The sequence below is a fragment of the Marmota flaviventris genome, chromosome 10, assembly GCF_047511675.1.
Source record: "Marmota flaviventris isolate mMarFla1 chromosome 10, mMarFla1.hap1, whole genome shotgun sequence".
In the NCBI taxonomy this organism is placed as follows: Eukaryota; Metazoa; Chordata; class Mammalia; order Rodentia; family Sciuridae; genus Marmota; species Marmota flaviventris.
In genome coordinates, this window is record NC_092507.1 from 41,373,722 (window position 1) to 41,391,389 (window position 17,668).

Here is a 17,668-nt window from a genome sequence, read left to right on the forward strand (position 1 = left end):
ACAATATGTACCAAGTTTCCACATCTAGTTAATTGATAGAAAGGAAACTTGAATTCATGTCTCCATGTTTTAGAGGTGTTTGCTCTGTACTACCCAATAATAGCTTTTTGTCTGCCAAAGAGAAGAAAGGACACACTTATACAGTGCTATCATGAGAAAAGCCAGTTGTTAAACTGAGAAACTTCTTAGGTTGGCCTGTTGCTTCACTGTTATGTCTCTGTCAGGTATGTCCGCATGTTGGGGGCACTTTACATGAGACTGACAGGTACTGCAATTGATTGCTACAAGTACTTGGAGCCTTTGTACAACGACTATCGAAAAATCAAGAGCCAGAACAGAAATGGGGGTAAGTATGATGCCAAATCTCTAGACTGTTATTTATTTTTTATACATATTTATATATATATATATATATATATATATATACACATACTTTTTTTTAGGTGTAGATTGACACAATACCTTTATTTTATTTATTTAGTTTTATGTGGTGCTGGCATTCTTAAAGGAGCTTTTATTTCACCAGTATTTCTATTCTTACATTGTTACATATTCTGAGTACTCCTCTTCATTACATTGTTATCTTCTTCTATCAGGTCTTTCATCTCTCTCATGGGGACTATACTATTCATTCTATTAGCTTCCATTTGGCCTTATCAGTCTGTCCCTGTCTGCTTCCCTTTCTGTCTGCATCTTAAGCTAATCCCTGCTTTGCATCTTGTACTCCTTCCACATGTGCTCCATCTTACAAGATCTAGCTCCAGAATGGCTTTTCCATAATAATATTGCCCTAGCACTCCCAGATAAAGTAAGTTTTCCTTATAGTACATCTTCTCTAGAACTGTACTTTACATTTAGTATATAGACTAGACTAAGTGTATTCTTTTATTTTTTAATATTTTGTTTAGTTGTCAATAGACATTTATTTATTGCTTGTTGTCATAGAATTAGTAAATTATAAAATCAGAATTTCAACCCAGATGACTAACTTTTTTCCAGAACCCACATTTCTGGCTATGTGTACTTATTTTGTTGTTAAATTCAGTATCTTCTATTCATGTGTGGTGCTGAGAATCGAACCCAGGGCCTCACATGTGCTAGGCAAGGGCTCTACCACTGAGCCACAACCCCAGCCCCAGTGTATTCTTACTTACGTAAGAATCCTATTGGAAAACAATAAATATATACAAAGGGGCAACTCTATACCTTTTATAAAGAGATACTTTCTAAACTAAGGAAGGCTCTGGAGGGAAGCAAGCAAAACATTTTGTCACTAGTGTCATAACAAAACATAATAACATTTGCCTTTCTCTTCTACATGTATTAACAGTAGAAGTATAATTTGGTATAGGTTAAGTATCCCTTATCACAAACAACTCAAGACCAGAATGTTTGAGATTTCAGAGTTTTTCAGATTTTGGAACATTTGCATAAACTTTACCAATCGAACATTTCTAATCCAGAAATCTGAAATGTTCTAAAATCTGAAACATTTACATAACATATTTTGGATTTTGGGATTAAGGATGCCCAGTTTATATTATACTTTAAACTTTTATTTACTTATTAGTTTATTCATTGGACAAGTACCAGTGACATGGCAGGTGCTGTATTATATACTAGAAATAACGTGGTGAACAAGATGGACATGGAATTGCCATTGTGGGGTTAATTTGCTTATATTTTGTTAAGACAGGATTTCTCAACCTGTGGATATTTTGGGCTAGATGATTCTTAATGTGGGGGTTGTCTTCTGCATTACAGTATCCCTGGCCACTTCCCACTAGATGAAAGGAGCACTCCCTGTATGTAGGGTGATGGGGTTGTGCAAAATTACCTGTGATTGAGAACCATGGAACTGTACTATGGAAGATCTGAAAAGCTGTTACTTCAGGTGGCAAATAAGATACATGTTCTATGTTTAGGAACATTGTGGGTTCATGAGAAATTAAATTTGAGTTGTATGATGTATTAAAATTAACTGAGTTAGACAATATATTCAAGATCACACCTACATAATTCAAGACTTTTTGTTTCATCTTTCTTGCTAATTGTGACAACTTCATTTATCCCGTAAGCCCTTACTTCCAAATAGGCTTGGCACATAGATAGCCTCATAAAATAAATATTATAATTCTTTTGGGGCTTTGTTTTTTCGATGTTGTTATCTGTATTGGTCAGCTTTTTATCTCAGTGACCAAAATACTTGATTTAAACAAAAGAAGAAAGATTTATTTTGGATCACAATTTCAGAGATTTCAGTCCATGGTCAGTGTGCTCCATTGCTTTGGTCCTGAGGCAAGACAGAACAGAACAGAAGGTTATGACAGAGGAAAGCTGCTCAGCTCATGATAGCCAGAAAGCAGAGAAAGAGTCTGTAGACAAGAAATATCCTTCTAGGGCACTCCACTAAATGAGCTACTTCTTCCAACTAGGTTCTGTCTCCCAGTGAGTTCATTATCAGTGAATTAATCCACTGATGAGATCAGAGACCTCAATCACTTCCCAAAAGCCCCACCTCTGAATGTTGCTGCATTGTGGACCAAGTCTTCAAACCATGAATCTTTAGGAAACACTTCATATCCAAACCATAACATTATCTAAATCTCTTTATTTCCAGGTTGCTTGAGCTAATGATTTTTTTTTTCTTTCAGAGTTTGAACTGATGCATGTTGATGAATTTATTGATGAACTGTTGCACAGTGAGAGAGTCTGTGATATCATTTTGCCCCGGCTACAGGTAAGAGACAGAAATCTGTTATCAGGGTCACCCTTCCCCTCTAAGATAGGCAGATAGACAGTCACACATACATATTAAAACACTGAAGCCCTGGGTTTGGGGGGTCCTCTTAATAAGATTTTATATCTATGAAAAAGAGGATAGGGAGTGAGAGGGAAAAAAGTGTTTGAAAGGTGGTGCGTTAAAAGTTAGCATAGGGAAGTGTTCTTCTTTAGAATGTCATATCAAGGATATTGTAGCCCAAGTAGTGATTTTTACACTTTGTGAGCAGCTTTTTTCAATTCATGTAAAAAGCCAGACTATAAAACAGATTAAAAGAGGGCTAGGGGATGGGAGTTGAGGCCTTAATTCCTTAAATTTCCCCCTTTCATCATCCTGCCACCTTATAGAAGATTATCCATGAACACCCTTCAGGGTTGTGTTTTATGATTTTAAAACTACTTTCGCATATGATTTTAAAACTGCTTTTGCAAAATTCCGAGGGAAAATATGGTAGGTAACCTAAGGGAAAGAGAATGGGTAGAGAGATGACAGGAAGTTAGAAGATCTAACTTTAAGTTTCTGTGTTGTTATACCTGATTACTTATAGCACCTGGTCCTAGTTTCTGTCTATAAAATGAAGAAAGTGGTCTTTAAACTTTGTTTTGCAGATATTGAAAAACCCCATATATTCTAACACAGATAGTTCCTTTCTCCTCTAGGTTATAAATGGAGCTCAGGTAGGGAGACTTCCTTTGAAATAAGGCTTTTAAAGTGACTTGTTTGTAGTATAACTGACACACAATAAACTATATTTTAAATTATAAAATTTGATAAGTTTTAATACGTGTATACCCACATGAAACTATTGCCACAATCAAGATAGTGAATCCCTTCCTTCCGCTCCTCTCACTTAGCCCTGTTGATGTGCTGTTGTAATAGATTACTTCATGTTTTGAAATATAAAACATTATTTTTTCATTCAGCATAAATATCTTGAGATTCATCCATGTTATGCATGTGTATTGATTTGTTACATGTTATTGCTGAGTAGCACTCCAGTATGTATAGCCATTTACTTGTTCATGCATAATTAGGGAATACAAGGTCAATATACAAAAATCAATTGTAGGTCTATACACTGGCAATGAACAATTAGAATTTGAAATCTTATTAAAAAGACAACATTTATAGCAGCATAAAAATATAAAATAAGAATATTTTGTCAAAAGAGAAGCAAGACTTATACACTTTATACTACAAAATAGTTTAGCATTACTGAGAGCAATTAAACAAGAAATAAATAAATGGAGAGATATACAGATGTTCCTCAACTTGTGATAGGGTTACTCCCAATAAACCTATTTTAAGTTGAAAATGTATTTATTACACCTAACCTACTAAATATTCTAGCTTAGCATAACCTATTAGAACACTTACTTACATTAGCCTGGATTTGAGCAAAATCATCTAATACAAAGCCTACTTGTATAATGAGATAGCACATTATACTATAGACTACCAATTGTTTACCGATATGATCACATGACTGGGAGCTTTTGCTTACTGCCACAGCTCAGAATCAAGAAGTATGTACACCAGTGTCAGTTGTTTAAAAGTGAAAATATTTATTACATGCATTGGAAAACATTGTTTACAAATTGATGTTACCTGTTTATGTAGAGCTCTTTAGATGTAATAAAATAAAAGCCTGAAGTAAAAACATGAAGAAGTATATACTGTGATTCACTAGCTTGGTAATAGATGATAATTCAAAGTGCAGTGCCTACTGAGTGCATTTTACTTTCACACCATGATAAAGTAAGAAAAGTAAATTGGATACCATATGTATCACATTGGTGTTATATCTTGTACAATAATTTAATATTGTCAGTTCTCCCAAATTTATTCAATGCAATCTCAATCAAAATGTTAGTAAACTTGTAGAACTTGACAAGCTAATTCAAAAATTTATATGAAGTACAAGGGACTTAGAATATCCAAACCAACTTTGAAAAAGAACTGAGGAGGGAAATTGAAATGTGACTTATAAATGTTAACATATTACCAAGAGGTGTGCTCTGGTATGTGCCTCTATGTGTCCTGATTAAAGTAACTCTTAAGCCTACCTTTTGTAGGGTAGGGGTATAGCTCAGCGGGTAGAGCACTTGCCTAGCATATGCCAGGTCCTGGGTTCAATGCCCAGTACCAAAAAAAAAAAAAAAAAATTCCAGGACTATCTTTTGACCTGATTCTATTCTTCTCAAGCAAACTACAGCTTTTAACTTTTTTTTTTTTTTTAACTTTTTTTTTCCCCCCTTGAGATGAGGGTCTCAAAGATGTTGCCTAAACTGGCCTTGAATTTGTAATCCTCCGTTTCTGCCTCATAATCAGCTGGGATTATAGGTGTGCATCCACAGTGGCCCAGCTCCAGTTGAGTTTTTTGGTTTGTTTCATTTGTTTTTGTTTTGTTTTGATACTGGGGACTGAACCACTTAACCACTGGGCCATGTCCCTAGCCCCATTTTATTTATTTTGAAACAGGGTCTCGCTAAATTACTTATGGTCTGGCTAAGTTGCTTGATGCTGGCCTGGAACTTGCAATTCTTCTGCCTCAACCTCCAGAGTAACTGAGATTATAGGTGTGCACCATCATGCCCAGCTTCCTGATGAACTTTTGTTAGGTGCACCCTGACATTTGCAAGGAGTTGCTTTGAATTCTCATTCCACCAAACACAGACTCTAAGAAGTGATATATTGATTTCATAGAATTTTGATAGAAGATGAGTGAGAGCTAGATAGCATACAAATAATACTGCCTATTCTACAGCTACCCATCTAAATCATCCAACATTCTTTATTTCCTTTGAGCAAGAAAATGGTAAGGGGTCTTATCACTCAGTCAGTCCTGACTTACTTTGCCTCTCAGTTTCTTAGTCACTGCTAAGCCATATCCCAAAAGAAAATGGAACCAGGAGATGAACTGTTTGCTTAGGCCCAATTCAAAATGCATGAAGAATCTCAACAGCTTCCTGGATCTTGGGTCTGATGAACATTTGGTGTTATTCTAAGGCTAGGCCTCTTCTTTTGGAAATAATACCCAACACAGTCTCAGCCATAAACCTATTGGCCCTTGGATTTTTTAAATTTAAGTTGTTGATGGACACAATACCTTTGTTTTATTTTTGTGCAGTGCTGAGGATTGACTTGCTGCCTCATGCATGCTAGGTAAGTGCTCTACCACTGAGTTACAATCCTAGACCCAGCCCTTGGATTTTATGTGTATATAATGCTCACATATTTGGCTATACATATACTGATATTTTAGTGACATAACAGTATAAGGTAAAAGAAAACAGAACCAATAGAAAATGAATTTGTTCCCCTCAGCTTTGTATTTATGATTGTAGGGTAACTTAAAAAGAGTATATAGACTCCAGATGTATTAAACTCCTTAGGAAAATCTGAACTGTCTGAGGTACAGTTACCATACTTTTCTGACAATTCAAGAAATGCAGTGTTGGGGCCTCAGGACAGAGAAGATGGCAGTGATCCCTTTTTTATGTTCTCTGTAGAAACGCTATGTGCTAGAGGAAGCTGAGCAACTGGAACCTCGAGTTAGTGCTCTAGAAGAGGACATGGATGATGTGGAGTCCAGTGAGGAGGAGGAAGAAGAAGATGAGAAGGTAAGACAAGAATTTAAGGGTTGGGAAAGGGTGGAAGTAAGCTTTTTGTGTTTTGTTTTCAGGCTTCAATATTTAACAAAAAAAGGAAATGCCTCATTTTAAAAGTATAAATCCTTGATTCATAGCTCTGCTATTTATTATAGGTGTAACCTTAATGTTCTTTTTTAAAATTTGTTTTTGATGCTGGGGATTGAACCCTGGCCTTGCACAGAATAAGGACATAATCTACCACTGAACTACACTACCCACAGCCTCCTACTAGTGGTATTAGCATGTGTAAATTACATAACCTTAGTTTTCTTAAAAACTGAAAGTGAGAATAGTAATCCTTTTTTCTCAAAATTGTTATGAGTATTCAATGAGTAGATTATATATATAAAGCTCTTAGTATTGGCGTATGTTAATTGCCTGATAAATGTACCTATTAAAATAAAAACTTGGGAGAGTTGAACCTGTTCTAAGCAATAAGCCTAGTTTAGTGGAAAAGAGTGCCTATTGCAGTCATTCTTTCAATCATTTAAAATGCTGAAAAGCTGTTAAGAAGCAATCAGATAAATGATGAATTGAAAATGATGATATCAATTCATAAAACTATTAGGCAGGATTTAATACTTTTTAAACTCCACAATTTATTTTTTATAGACCATGTTTGTTAGTGTCTATAGATGTTTATTCTTTCATCCCTTTTGCATCTCTGACACTTTTTATTTATCTTCTTCCTTCCTGTGTAATTCTTAAGAATTTCTATTCGTATGGGTATTTTCCTAGCAAATTCTGGTTACCTGTAAATGATTATTTCACTGTCATTCTTAAAAGATATTTTTTATTAGTACACAATCCTAGATTGACAGTTTTTTCCCACAGCAGCACTTTTAAAATACTGTTCAATCCTCTGGCAACCATTATCAACTATGAGTGGTCTGCTTTCATTCTAATTAGTTTTTTTTTTTTTAAGAGTAATCTGTGATATTTTTCCTCCTGACAGCTTTAAGATCTTCTCTTTGTTATTTTGTAGTTTTATTATGATCTGACTCAAGTTTCCTTTTATTGATTACTTCATTTGGTGTGTGTTTTCATTTTGCTTTCCAGCTGTTTTTCATCAGCTCTAGGGTATTAAGGCCCTTGATCTTGTCTCTCCATTCTCTCTTTAAGGGGTTCCATTAGAAGTATGTAAGTTCTTATTTGGTCCATCTTGTAACTGTTTCTATCTTATTTCAGTCATGTATTCTGCTTAATTTCTTCAGGTATTCTTCCCAGTTCACTTGTTTTTTCCTAAATATCTCTTGTTAGTTGTTCTGATTGTGCCTTTAATTACTTATACATATCATACATAACTCATGTTTTCTACCTGATAATTCAGTGTCAGTCTTGGAGGTGTCTACTTCTGTCTGTTGCTACTGCTGACTCTAGGTCATAACATCTCACCTTCTCATATGATTGCTGATATTTGGTGCTTAAACTTGATTGATGAGGTTGCTCTGGTGATAAACTGAAGGTGGAAATTTTTCCTCCAAAAATGATTTGCAGTCATTTTTGCAAATGGATAGGAATATGTTCTGAGAACTTCATTGTTCAATTTTATTATACAGTCATCATCAGAGTATACTTACAGAAACTTAGATGGTATGGGTCATTTGGCATAACTTTTTTTTTTTTTTTTTAACAGTTCTAGGGATTCCACTCACGGCCTTGTGCGTGCTAAGCAAGTGTTCTAGTACTGAGCTATGTCTTGAGCCTAAAATTAAATTTAATTAATTAATTGTTTTTTTGTTTTTTTTTATGCAGTACTAGGATTGAACCCAGGGCCTCACATATTCTAGACAAGTGTCTACCACCACTGAGCTAGGTATAAACTTAGAAAATAGGCAGTAATTTAATACGCTGTGGAGAGCAGAATAGAAATGTGAACCCTGTCTTGTAGGTTAACTCCTATAAAGACATGTAACCTCTCTACAATTGTCAAATTTAATATGTTCCAGTAAAAATAGCAAGTTTATAAGTGTTTCTATAATAACATTAATTGTGTGTTCTAAACCTTACATATAATGTGTGTAGAAAATAAGTGCATGCTAAAATTATTAGGGTTTATAGGAAAAAGATTGAGTGCACTATCTCAGGAGATAATACATACAGTCCAGGCTGGCCACCTTGCTATGGCTAGAAGTTACTTCAGTATTAAAAATACACAAAAAGCAGTAGAAAAAGTAGAAATGCTGGCTTATGTATTGAAACAGTCAGTGCAAATGGAAACATATGCACTGTTTACAGGAAGCCCTAGGCTTCCTGTAAAGTAAGTGCATAAGGCAGGGCATTCTTCCACAAATTAAAAGCATTACAGGGCTGAGGTGCTCTTCTGTGGGAAATGAATCAAAAGTAGACATTCATTTTTCTTAATGGAAAATTTCAATGACATGCTGAAGTGGAGAAAATATACCTCCATATACTCATTACTCAGCTTTTAGCCATAATCAGTCATAACCAATTTTCTTTCCTCTGTGTTCCAACTCAGTTAACCCATACCAATTTTTTTTGAAGTACATCACGAACATCATGAGTTCATACTATTTTAGAAAAGATAGAGGCTCTCTTCTTAAGCAAAACCATGATACCATCCATCATCATTCCCTCCTGCAAATCAACAATATCATCAAGTATTGGAAGTTTGCATTTCCCCAGCTATCCTATATATTTTTTTTTTTAATTTTATTTTTAGGTGGTCACATATCTTTATTGTTTTTATGTGGTACTGAGAAATGAACCCAGTGTCTCAGGCATGCTAGGCAAGCGTGCTACCACTTGAACCACATCCCCAGCCCCTTAGGTCCTGTGTGGTTTTTTTTTCTTTTTCTTTTTTTTTTCAGTTTTCGGTGGACACAACATCTTTATTTTATGTGGTGTTGAGGATCAAACCCAGCGTCTGACGCATGCAGGCGAGTGCGTTACCGCTTGAGCCACATCCGCAGCCCCTATCCTGTGTTTTTTTAAAATGCTTTTTTTTTAGTTGTAATTGGACACAATACCTTTATTTTATTTACTTACTGAGGTGCTGAGGATCAAACCCAACACCTCGCACATGCTAGTGTAGTGCTCTACCACTTGAGCCACAACCCCAGCCCTATCCTGTATTTTTTAAGTTTAATTGAGTAAGTGTTCAGTGTCCATACATCATAGTTGTTTTGGTTTTTTTTTTTAATTTTTTTTTTAGTTGTTGATAGATACACCATGTTGAGAATCAAGTCCTCTGCTTCACACATGCCAGGCAACTGTGCCACCGCTCAGCCCCATCCCCATCATAGTTGGTTTTTATGACTCTTAAAGCATCTTTAAGTCTGTAAGTTCCATCTTTCACTGTTTTATCGTACATTTTTGTGATATTATTATTATCAGATCATTTATCCTACACAAATTTACAGTCTGTTTTTCTGATTTTTATCTGTGATGTTACTAACATTTTCCTGTGCCCTTTGTATCATTCCCATTAGTTATTAAATCTTGAGGCTTAATCAGATTTGGGGGGGTTTATCTCCTTTGAAGTGGAGCAGCACTATTTCATAAGCATAAAGTCTGTCTTGTTTCATTTTTTGTTTATTCTGAGAGAGAGGGTCTTGCTAAATTGCTACAGCTGGCCTCAAACATGCAGTCCGTCCTCCATCTTCAGCCTCCCAAGTCTCTGGAATTGTCTCACCTTTTTTGATGTTAGGATCAATGCCTAGATCCATTAGGTGTTGTAAAACGGTGATATATTCTAATTTTCCATTTTTTCAGCATTTTAATCTGAAATCCTCCTGTAAAGAAAACACCCCCAAATGAACATTTAGTTTTTCATAGACAAGGCAAGATTAACTTTTCCTTTACCAGTTTAAAATAATGAATTTGGTTCTCTAGTGCCTTTCCTAGATGATGCTTTTTTGTCCTTGGTAATATTTTGAGCTCCTGGATTTAAGCAGATGTGGTATTTTCATTCATCACTATCTACATTAATGCTAAAATTTTCCCATCTTTGGCCCATAGAGGCCTCTTCAACCTAACTCTTGAGGTTTTATTAATACTTTCACTGAAGTCTTTTTTTGGGGGGTAGGGGTGGTACTAGGGATTGAACCCAGGGATAGTCTACCACTGAACTACATCCCCAGCCCTTTTTCATTTTTTATTTGGAGACACAGTCTTGTTAATTTTCTGAGGCTGGCCTCAAACTTGTGATCATCCTGCCTCAGCATTCTGAGTTGCTGGGATTGTAGGCATGTACCACTGCACCCGGTTCACAGAAGTCTTTTATACACCATCCTTGGTTTCTCACGTAACAAAACATTCCAGTCATATTTTGTATACTATGCCCCAGACCTGGAATTAACCATTTCTCCCAGAAGTTCTTGGTTTCTTCTTTTTTTTTTTTTTTTAATATTTATTTTTTAGTTTTCAGTGGACACAACATCTATATTATTTTTATGTGGTGCTGAGGATCGAACCCAGCGCCCTGCACAGAGCCACATCCCCAGCCCCTCTTGGTTTCTTTTAATAGTAAATAGTATTCAGATACCGCAGTCTAGGCACTATAAGTGGTCATTGCTACCAGGTTAATTGGTGTTACTAGGCCTTTACATTTGGCAGAACTAAAGGAATCTTTTTTTTTTTTTTTTTTTAAGATTAAAATACTTTGTATTTAACATTGTTGATCTTATATCTCTGTTTTCTTGTATGTTGAAAATCCAACTTGTTAAAAGAAATACTTATTTCTTATTATACTCACACAGTCCCAGAATAATAATACTAACACTAGGAATAATAATAGGATTATTGAAAACTGTTTTCTGGTAGTTCTTTTTTGTCTTTAGGGTTATCCCTGCAAGTAGTCAAATTATTGTGTTGTATAGTCACTTAGAGATAGACTTGGGACAGGATGGGAGGAGACAATAATCAGTATTACTAGACAGCTGTCTGTAATAAGCCTGTGGCCATCACTTACCCATCTATCTCGTTTCCAGTTGGAAAGAGTACCATCACCTGACCACCGCCGCAGAAGCTACAGAGACTTGGACAAGCCCCGTCGCTCTCCAACGTTGCGCTACAGGAGGAGTAGGAGTCGGTCTCCCAGAAGGTAAGTCTCTAGTCCTTGACCTTTTCAAGGGAGATTTTGAGGATTATACCCTAGGAGTTTAGATTGTAGGAAAAGAAAAATGCTAGTTTATGGAGAAATGTTTGCCTGATGTCTTAATGATCTATTACTACAAAATGATCACTCACAAAACCTCACTCACAGATAAAAAATGTTTCTTTAGTTCACAAGTATTTCTCAGTGATGTAAGTGGGGCTCATATATGCAGTGTTTGGACTATAAGTTCTATGTTTCTCACTTGTTTTTTGATCAGTTGTTTACTGATACAGGAGAGACCTTAGCAAGGATGGCTAGGGCAACTTCTCTGTGTCTCATCCTCCAGCAGGCTAAGTTAGCTGTGTTCTCAGTGACAATTGGAAAATTTAAGAGCAAACAAATTCATTCCTGCAGATATTCTTCCAGTATCTGCTTGTATCACATTTGCAAATATCCCATTGACAAAGCTAGAGTTAAGAGTGAGCGGGTGCTACAAGTTACATGACAAGACATGGATACAGAGAAAGGTAAAGAATATGAATCTGGGCCACTAGGTTCAATCCCTAGTACTTGCCCAAAAAAGAACTGGAGCTATTCTTGCACTCTACCAACATCCAGTACACTAACCTAGGCTCTCTTCCTCCTCTTTGTAGGCGGAGTCGATCTCCCAAAAGACGAAGGTAGGCTTTCAATCAGTTTTGATGAAGGAGAGGGTTTGGGGAGGGGTTGTTGATGTTGTGTGTATATTGTCAAACAGATCTGGTGGGTTGACCAGTCTTTTCAACAGCCCCTCACCCCGCCGAGAAAGGCATCGGAGCAAGAGTCCAAGACGTCACCGGAGCAGGTCCCGTGATCGACGACACAGATCTCGCTCCAAGTCTCCAGGTAACAGAATTTGTGCCTTGGTGTTGCTTGTCTTAAACTATGCCTCTTTGATTTCTTTGTTATCTCTTACAATATCTCACTGTTGCTTAACAGAAAAATAAATGGATGTAGAATTTGAAAATTAGGGTTCACATCTTGAGTCTTTGCTAATATGATAATGGGCTTCAGGTTTTTTTGTTTTGTGGCACTGGGGATTGAACCCAGGGGTTCTTTACCAGGGGTGCTTTACCACAGAACTACATTCTTAGCCCTTTCTATTTTGAGACAAGGTCTCTTGTTAAGTTTCTGAAGGTAGCGTGGAACCTGCCAAAGATGGTCTCAAACTTGAGATCCTCCTGAGTCACTGGGGTTACAGGCATGCACCACTGCTCCTGGCCAGTTTTTCATCTTAAATTATAGTAGTGGTAGAAACCCGACATGGTGTTTGTGAAATTAGCCATAAAGCTCTGAAGGTATATGAAGTGGTTTCATTAGTACTAATACACACACACCAATTCAAAGAAGTATTATCAACAAGAGGGGTCCCTAGCATAAGCCAAAGAGTGTTGAGCTAATGGGAAGAATTGGGGGAGATGAGGATACCAGTTTAAGAATAAAAGGATAGAATCTGACTTATCCAATGTCCTTTTCTTCTCCAGGTCATCACCGAAGTCACAGACATAGGAGCCATTCAAAATCTCCTGAAAGGTATGGGTAGAAAGTCCCAATTACAAATGAGCTAGACCTAAAATTTCCTTGTTTTGATGAGGATGATAAGAATTTCTCATTTTAAGACAAAGTAGGCCTTTTGCCCTCAGAATTACTAGGATTATACTTCTTTTACACTGTGTGTTTTTCTTTGTAAGATTATGGCTTTGGATAACAAATGAGCTATGGTCTCAGTAGACCTAGGTTTTAAAGTACCAACTTAAAAAAAAAAAATTATATATGACAGTGTATTACCACAATTCGTATTACACATATAAAGCTCAATTTTTCATATCTCTGGTTGTATACAAAGTGTATTCACACCATTTGTGTCTTCATACACGTACTTAGGGTAATGGTATCCATCTCATTCCACCATCTTTTTTTAACCCCCATGCCCTCTCTTCCTTTCCCTCTCACCCGCTTTTGCCCTATCTAGAGTTCCATCTAATCTTCCCATACTCCCCCTCCCAACCCCACTATGAATCAGGCTCCTTATATCAGAGAAAGCATTTGGCATTTGGTTTTGGGGGATTGGCTAACTTCACTTAAAGCATTATATTCTCCAACTTCATCCATTTACATGCAAATGCCATGATTCTTTTATTGCTGAGTAATAGTCCATTGTGTATATGTACCATATTTTCTTTATCCATTCATCTAGGTGGGTTCCACAGTTTAACTACTGTGAATTGTGCTAAAGCACCAACTTTCACTTTCATTTGTTCAGCTTTTATTAGAAACCTATGTGCTTTTAACCTCTGAAAGAGTTCATTTCTTCAATGATAAAATTGGATAATAATGCCCAACTCTATTGCTCTGAGACACACACACACACACACACACACACACAATTTAACCCACACATTTAATGAGTATTAGGTGTCATCTCCATCCTTATCATTGTCAACCATATCATGGACTTTCTCACGAATTCTTCGCTGCCTAATTAATAATTTATATATATATATATTGCCATTTCAGGTCTAAGAAAAGCCACAAGAAGAGCCGGAGAGGGAATGAATAGTGAACTCAGCTTTTGATTATGAGGGTATCTACTCATGTGGAAGAATTAAGATCTGTTTTCCAGGCAGCTTTAAGAGCAATTTAGTTTTTTCTTATCAAGTTTTTCTACTTTTTTTTTTTTTTTTTTTTTTGGGTATGAAAAAGGTGCTGAGTTTTGCCTCCTTTTTTGAACTGTAATCAAGATCTTTGAGGGATCTTTGAGGGATGATGTTTCTTCATGTCAGTTTTTGACCCAACTAATAACTATAACTGTATTCAAACTTATGAGGCTAGGAAAGGATCTGGGGGTTGGGAATATGAGAAAGGATCTGGCCACCTGATGAGCGACCCTTTTCTTTTTTGTTATTAAACCTGACATAGACATTTGCCCTTTTGTTTTTATTGTTGTTTAGTTTTTGGTTTGCTTGGTGGTTAGAACTGCTTTGAGAGTATTGGGATATATACCTTTCCTTCTTTAATTAATAAAGAAAAAATGATTGAAGGGCAGGGAATGAGGATAAATCAGTAAAAATATAGTAACTTTTTTCCCAGCAGTAGAAAGTGGTAATAAACCTGAAAATTGACTGGTGAGCCGCACTTTTGCAGGATTAGAATACATTCAGACATAATACTTTATCTGGCTCATTCAAGCCAGTTTCATCAAACAGTTCAGCAGTAGCACTTGTCACCCTTTATACAGCACATTCCTGTATAGTACCACTTTGTTGTTCCCCATAAGCCCTGAATTCCAGGTTCAGATCCTTAGCCTTTATTCTGCAAGTACTATTCAGTAGCAGTAGGTCTAAAGAACTGGAAAAGATTTGATGGAGAGCAAAGTAGTAACAATCATGGTTTTGACCCACGTTGCTCAACGGTCGTGCAATTAAAAAGTCAAGGGGCTAGGGTTGTGGCTCAGTGGTAGTGTGCTTGCCTGGCATGTGTGAGGCATTGGGCTCGATTCTCAGCACCACATACAAATAAATAAAATAAAAATAAAAACTAAAAAATATTTTTAAGTACAGTAGGAAGACAGGTTTTTAGAAGGGTAGAGAATGAGGATAAATCAAGGTGATAATGAAAATGATGCATTCAATTTAACAAGTTTAATTTGAGGCAGTTATGGTGTGCAGTGTAACTACATAAATTCCGGATGGTTTAGAAATAGGGATACAGTTCAGCATAGTGATCTAGTCTACAACTGATGTTTATGTAATTGCAGAAGACGAAGATGAGATTGATTGCCCAGGGTGTGCATGTAGGTAAAAGATGAACAAACAACAGCACCATAGGCAACACCAACATTATTGACAAAGAAGTACAAGTCACCTATATAAAACAAGTGAATTATTCACAAAGAAGAATTAGAAGAGAGTAGGTCAAAAAAGCTAAGAGTCTAAGGACACAGAAGCAAAGTAAGACTTTTAAATGTCCCCATTGGCCCTGATGGTCAATAGAGTATTAGACTTTGCTACAGAAGTTTAGAGGTGGGGGTTATAGCTCAATGGCAGAGCACTTGCCCCTCATGTGTGAGACACTGGATTCGATCCTCAGCACCATATAAAAATGTATGTGCATCTACAACTAAAAACCAAAAGTTCCTTTTACCTGTACTTACCTGTCCTTCTTTAATAAAGGAAAAATGATTAAATGACTTCCTACAGTTCTAGTACCAGGAGGAATTTTGAAGACCAGCTTGCCTTATAGGATCCAGCTTCTTGGAAAGTCATCTGGTCATAGGATAAACATTTCTGTTGCTCACTATTGAACTGAAGGACTTATACAGCATTATTAAAGCATCTTTTGATCTACTTGAGCTTTCATATTCTTAAGTGATTCCTTTCATGACAACACCTGAATGGAAGTTGTCCCTGAGAGCTGTTACGCCTTATGATACAACTATAAGCACCTCTACTTAAGGCTATTACAGACTCCTAGCAATTATTTCTGTACTGAGGTGACATAGGTGAAAAGGAAAGGCCTATGGACCAACCAAGTCATTATGAGTATATTATTAAATAAAAATTTAATACCAGCCATGAAGGTTGAGGCCAGGAATATCATCCCTGGTCAACTTAGACCCTGTCCCAATATAATTTTTTTAATATACACACCCACATATTTTACTGGGGACACTCGTGTTTTTATACTAAAGTAAAACCCTCACACAAATTTTTAATAAAAGAAACAAAAACCTCCCCAAATGTAAATGTTAAACGCATAGTTATTTAAATATATGATGACTTTGGACCAAAATTGGGGCAGCATGACAACTTTATAGCACAGAGCAAGGCATCCCTATTCTTTAATAAGAAAAAAAGAGATGTGAGCTGGATATGTTGAACATATCTTTCAAGATCATTTTAATAAATCAGAATTGTAGTGTTAAAATTTTTTTGCTACAATCTATATTAAATGTATTTCACAACTTACCTTTTGTACATATGTATACTTTGTACTGAAACAAATTTTAGGAAAGAATTCTTACTCCTTATGCAAAATGCATGTTCAGCATCACTTTCTACAAATTGAAATAGTGTCTTAAATACTACTGGGCACAAGGACTTCTTAATGCTAAGAAATGAAGCGAGATGTGTTCCCAAGGACAAAGGAAATAATGGCTGGTGAGAAGGTTCCAATTTAACAACCCAACTTCAAGCCCATTCCACTAATCTTTCCTGTTATTCAGTAAATATGCATTGATCAAGAAAGAATGATCACAGATGACTGTCACTCCCTCAAGAAGGTTAAAAGTAAAATTTCCACACACAATGTATACACTGAAATCATAGTAACTCTGGAGGCTGAGGCAAGAGGATCCCAAGTTTGAGGCCAGACTGAGCAACTTGGAGAAACACTGTCTCTAAAAAATAAAGAAGACTGGGTGGGTGGGGGGATTGTGGCTCAGTGTTAAGAGTATATCTGGGTTCAATTCCCTAGTACAAAAAAAAGTATATGGGCTCAAAAAAAAAAAGATTAAAACAAATGGAAAATAAGATGGGTGGGGCTTAAAAAAGTTAAAATTTTATAAATAGAAATGAAAGTCTCATTACACACCACAAAATACAGTTAGATGCATTGGTGCATGCCTTTGATCCGAACTACTCTGTAGGCTGAAGCAAGAGAATCACTTGAAGCCAGCCTGGGCAACAGCAAGAGCTGTCTCTAAAAAATAAAACAAGGCATAGAGAAAACAAACAAAGGAAATAAAAACTGGAAAAGAAAGCTATCAAAATAATACCAAAAATATACAAAAGGAACCCCAGCATTCTCAAATATCCTGATGAATTAAAAAGACTAGAAATTATGTTAGGATCTAAGCTGAGAAATCAAATAACAGGGATGAAGCAAGATGGTCTGAGCTCATGTAACAAACTTATGGAATGCAGTAAAGCAGAGGGCTCCAAAGTTAGAAAAAATTTGTGTCAATTTCATATTTTGCCAAAATTTCCTTAAACTATAAAGTCAATATGCTGGGTGTTGTGGCATATGCCTGTAATCCCAGGCTAAGGTAGGATTACAAATTTGAGGCAAACCTCAGCAACTTAGACCTGTTTCCGAAAACAAAACAAATTTTTTTACTTTTTTTTTTTTTTAAAG

The 17,668-nt window shown here is 36.2% G+C and overlaps 1 protein-coding gene and 1 long non-coding RNA gene across 6 annotated transcripts in view; one reads left to right on the forward strand and one right to left on the reverse strand.

The window, feature by feature from the left end:
* The window catches only part of Prpf38a (pre-mRNA processing factor 38A), a 43,252-nt gene that overhangs the window by 2,687 nt on the left and 22,897 nt on the right, over positions 1-17,668 (forward strand). Inside the window, exons 3-10 of one of the 4 annotated variants that reach the window (XM_027944989.2) lie at positions 225-346; positions 2,655-2,740; positions 6,295-6,405; positions 11,388-11,500; positions 12,148-12,174; positions 12,252-12,379; positions 13,018-13,066; positions 14,051-14,458. In XM_027944989.2, coding sequence (XP_027800790.1) covers positions 225-346; positions 2,655-2,740; positions 6,295-6,405; positions 11,388-11,500; positions 12,148-12,174; positions 12,252-12,379; positions 13,018-13,066; positions 14,051-14,093 — 679 coding nt within the window. In that variant the 3' untranslated portion in view covers positions 14,094-14,458. Of the gene's footprint in view, positions 1-224; positions 347-2,654; positions 2,741-6,294; positions 6,406-11,387; positions 11,501-12,147; positions 12,175-12,251; positions 12,380-13,017; positions 13,067-14,050; positions 14,459-17,668 lie in introns of those variants that run through there. The other 3 variants (XM_027944990.2, XM_027944991.2, XM_071617830.1) reach the window with 3 other exon arrangements.
* On the reverse strand, positions 7,061-12,286 carry LOC117794811 (uncharacterized). 2 transcript variants are annotated; one of them, XR_004618687.2, is made up of 3 exons: positions 12,122-12,286; positions 11,369-11,550; positions 7,061-10,190 (listed from the first exon to the last, which is right to left on the reverse strand). It is a non-coding gene; the product is annotated as an uncharacterized lncRNA (long non-coding RNA). The 2 variants fall into 2 exon arrangements; XR_004618686.2 differs by having other exon boundaries at positions 7,062-10,190; positions 11,369-11,520.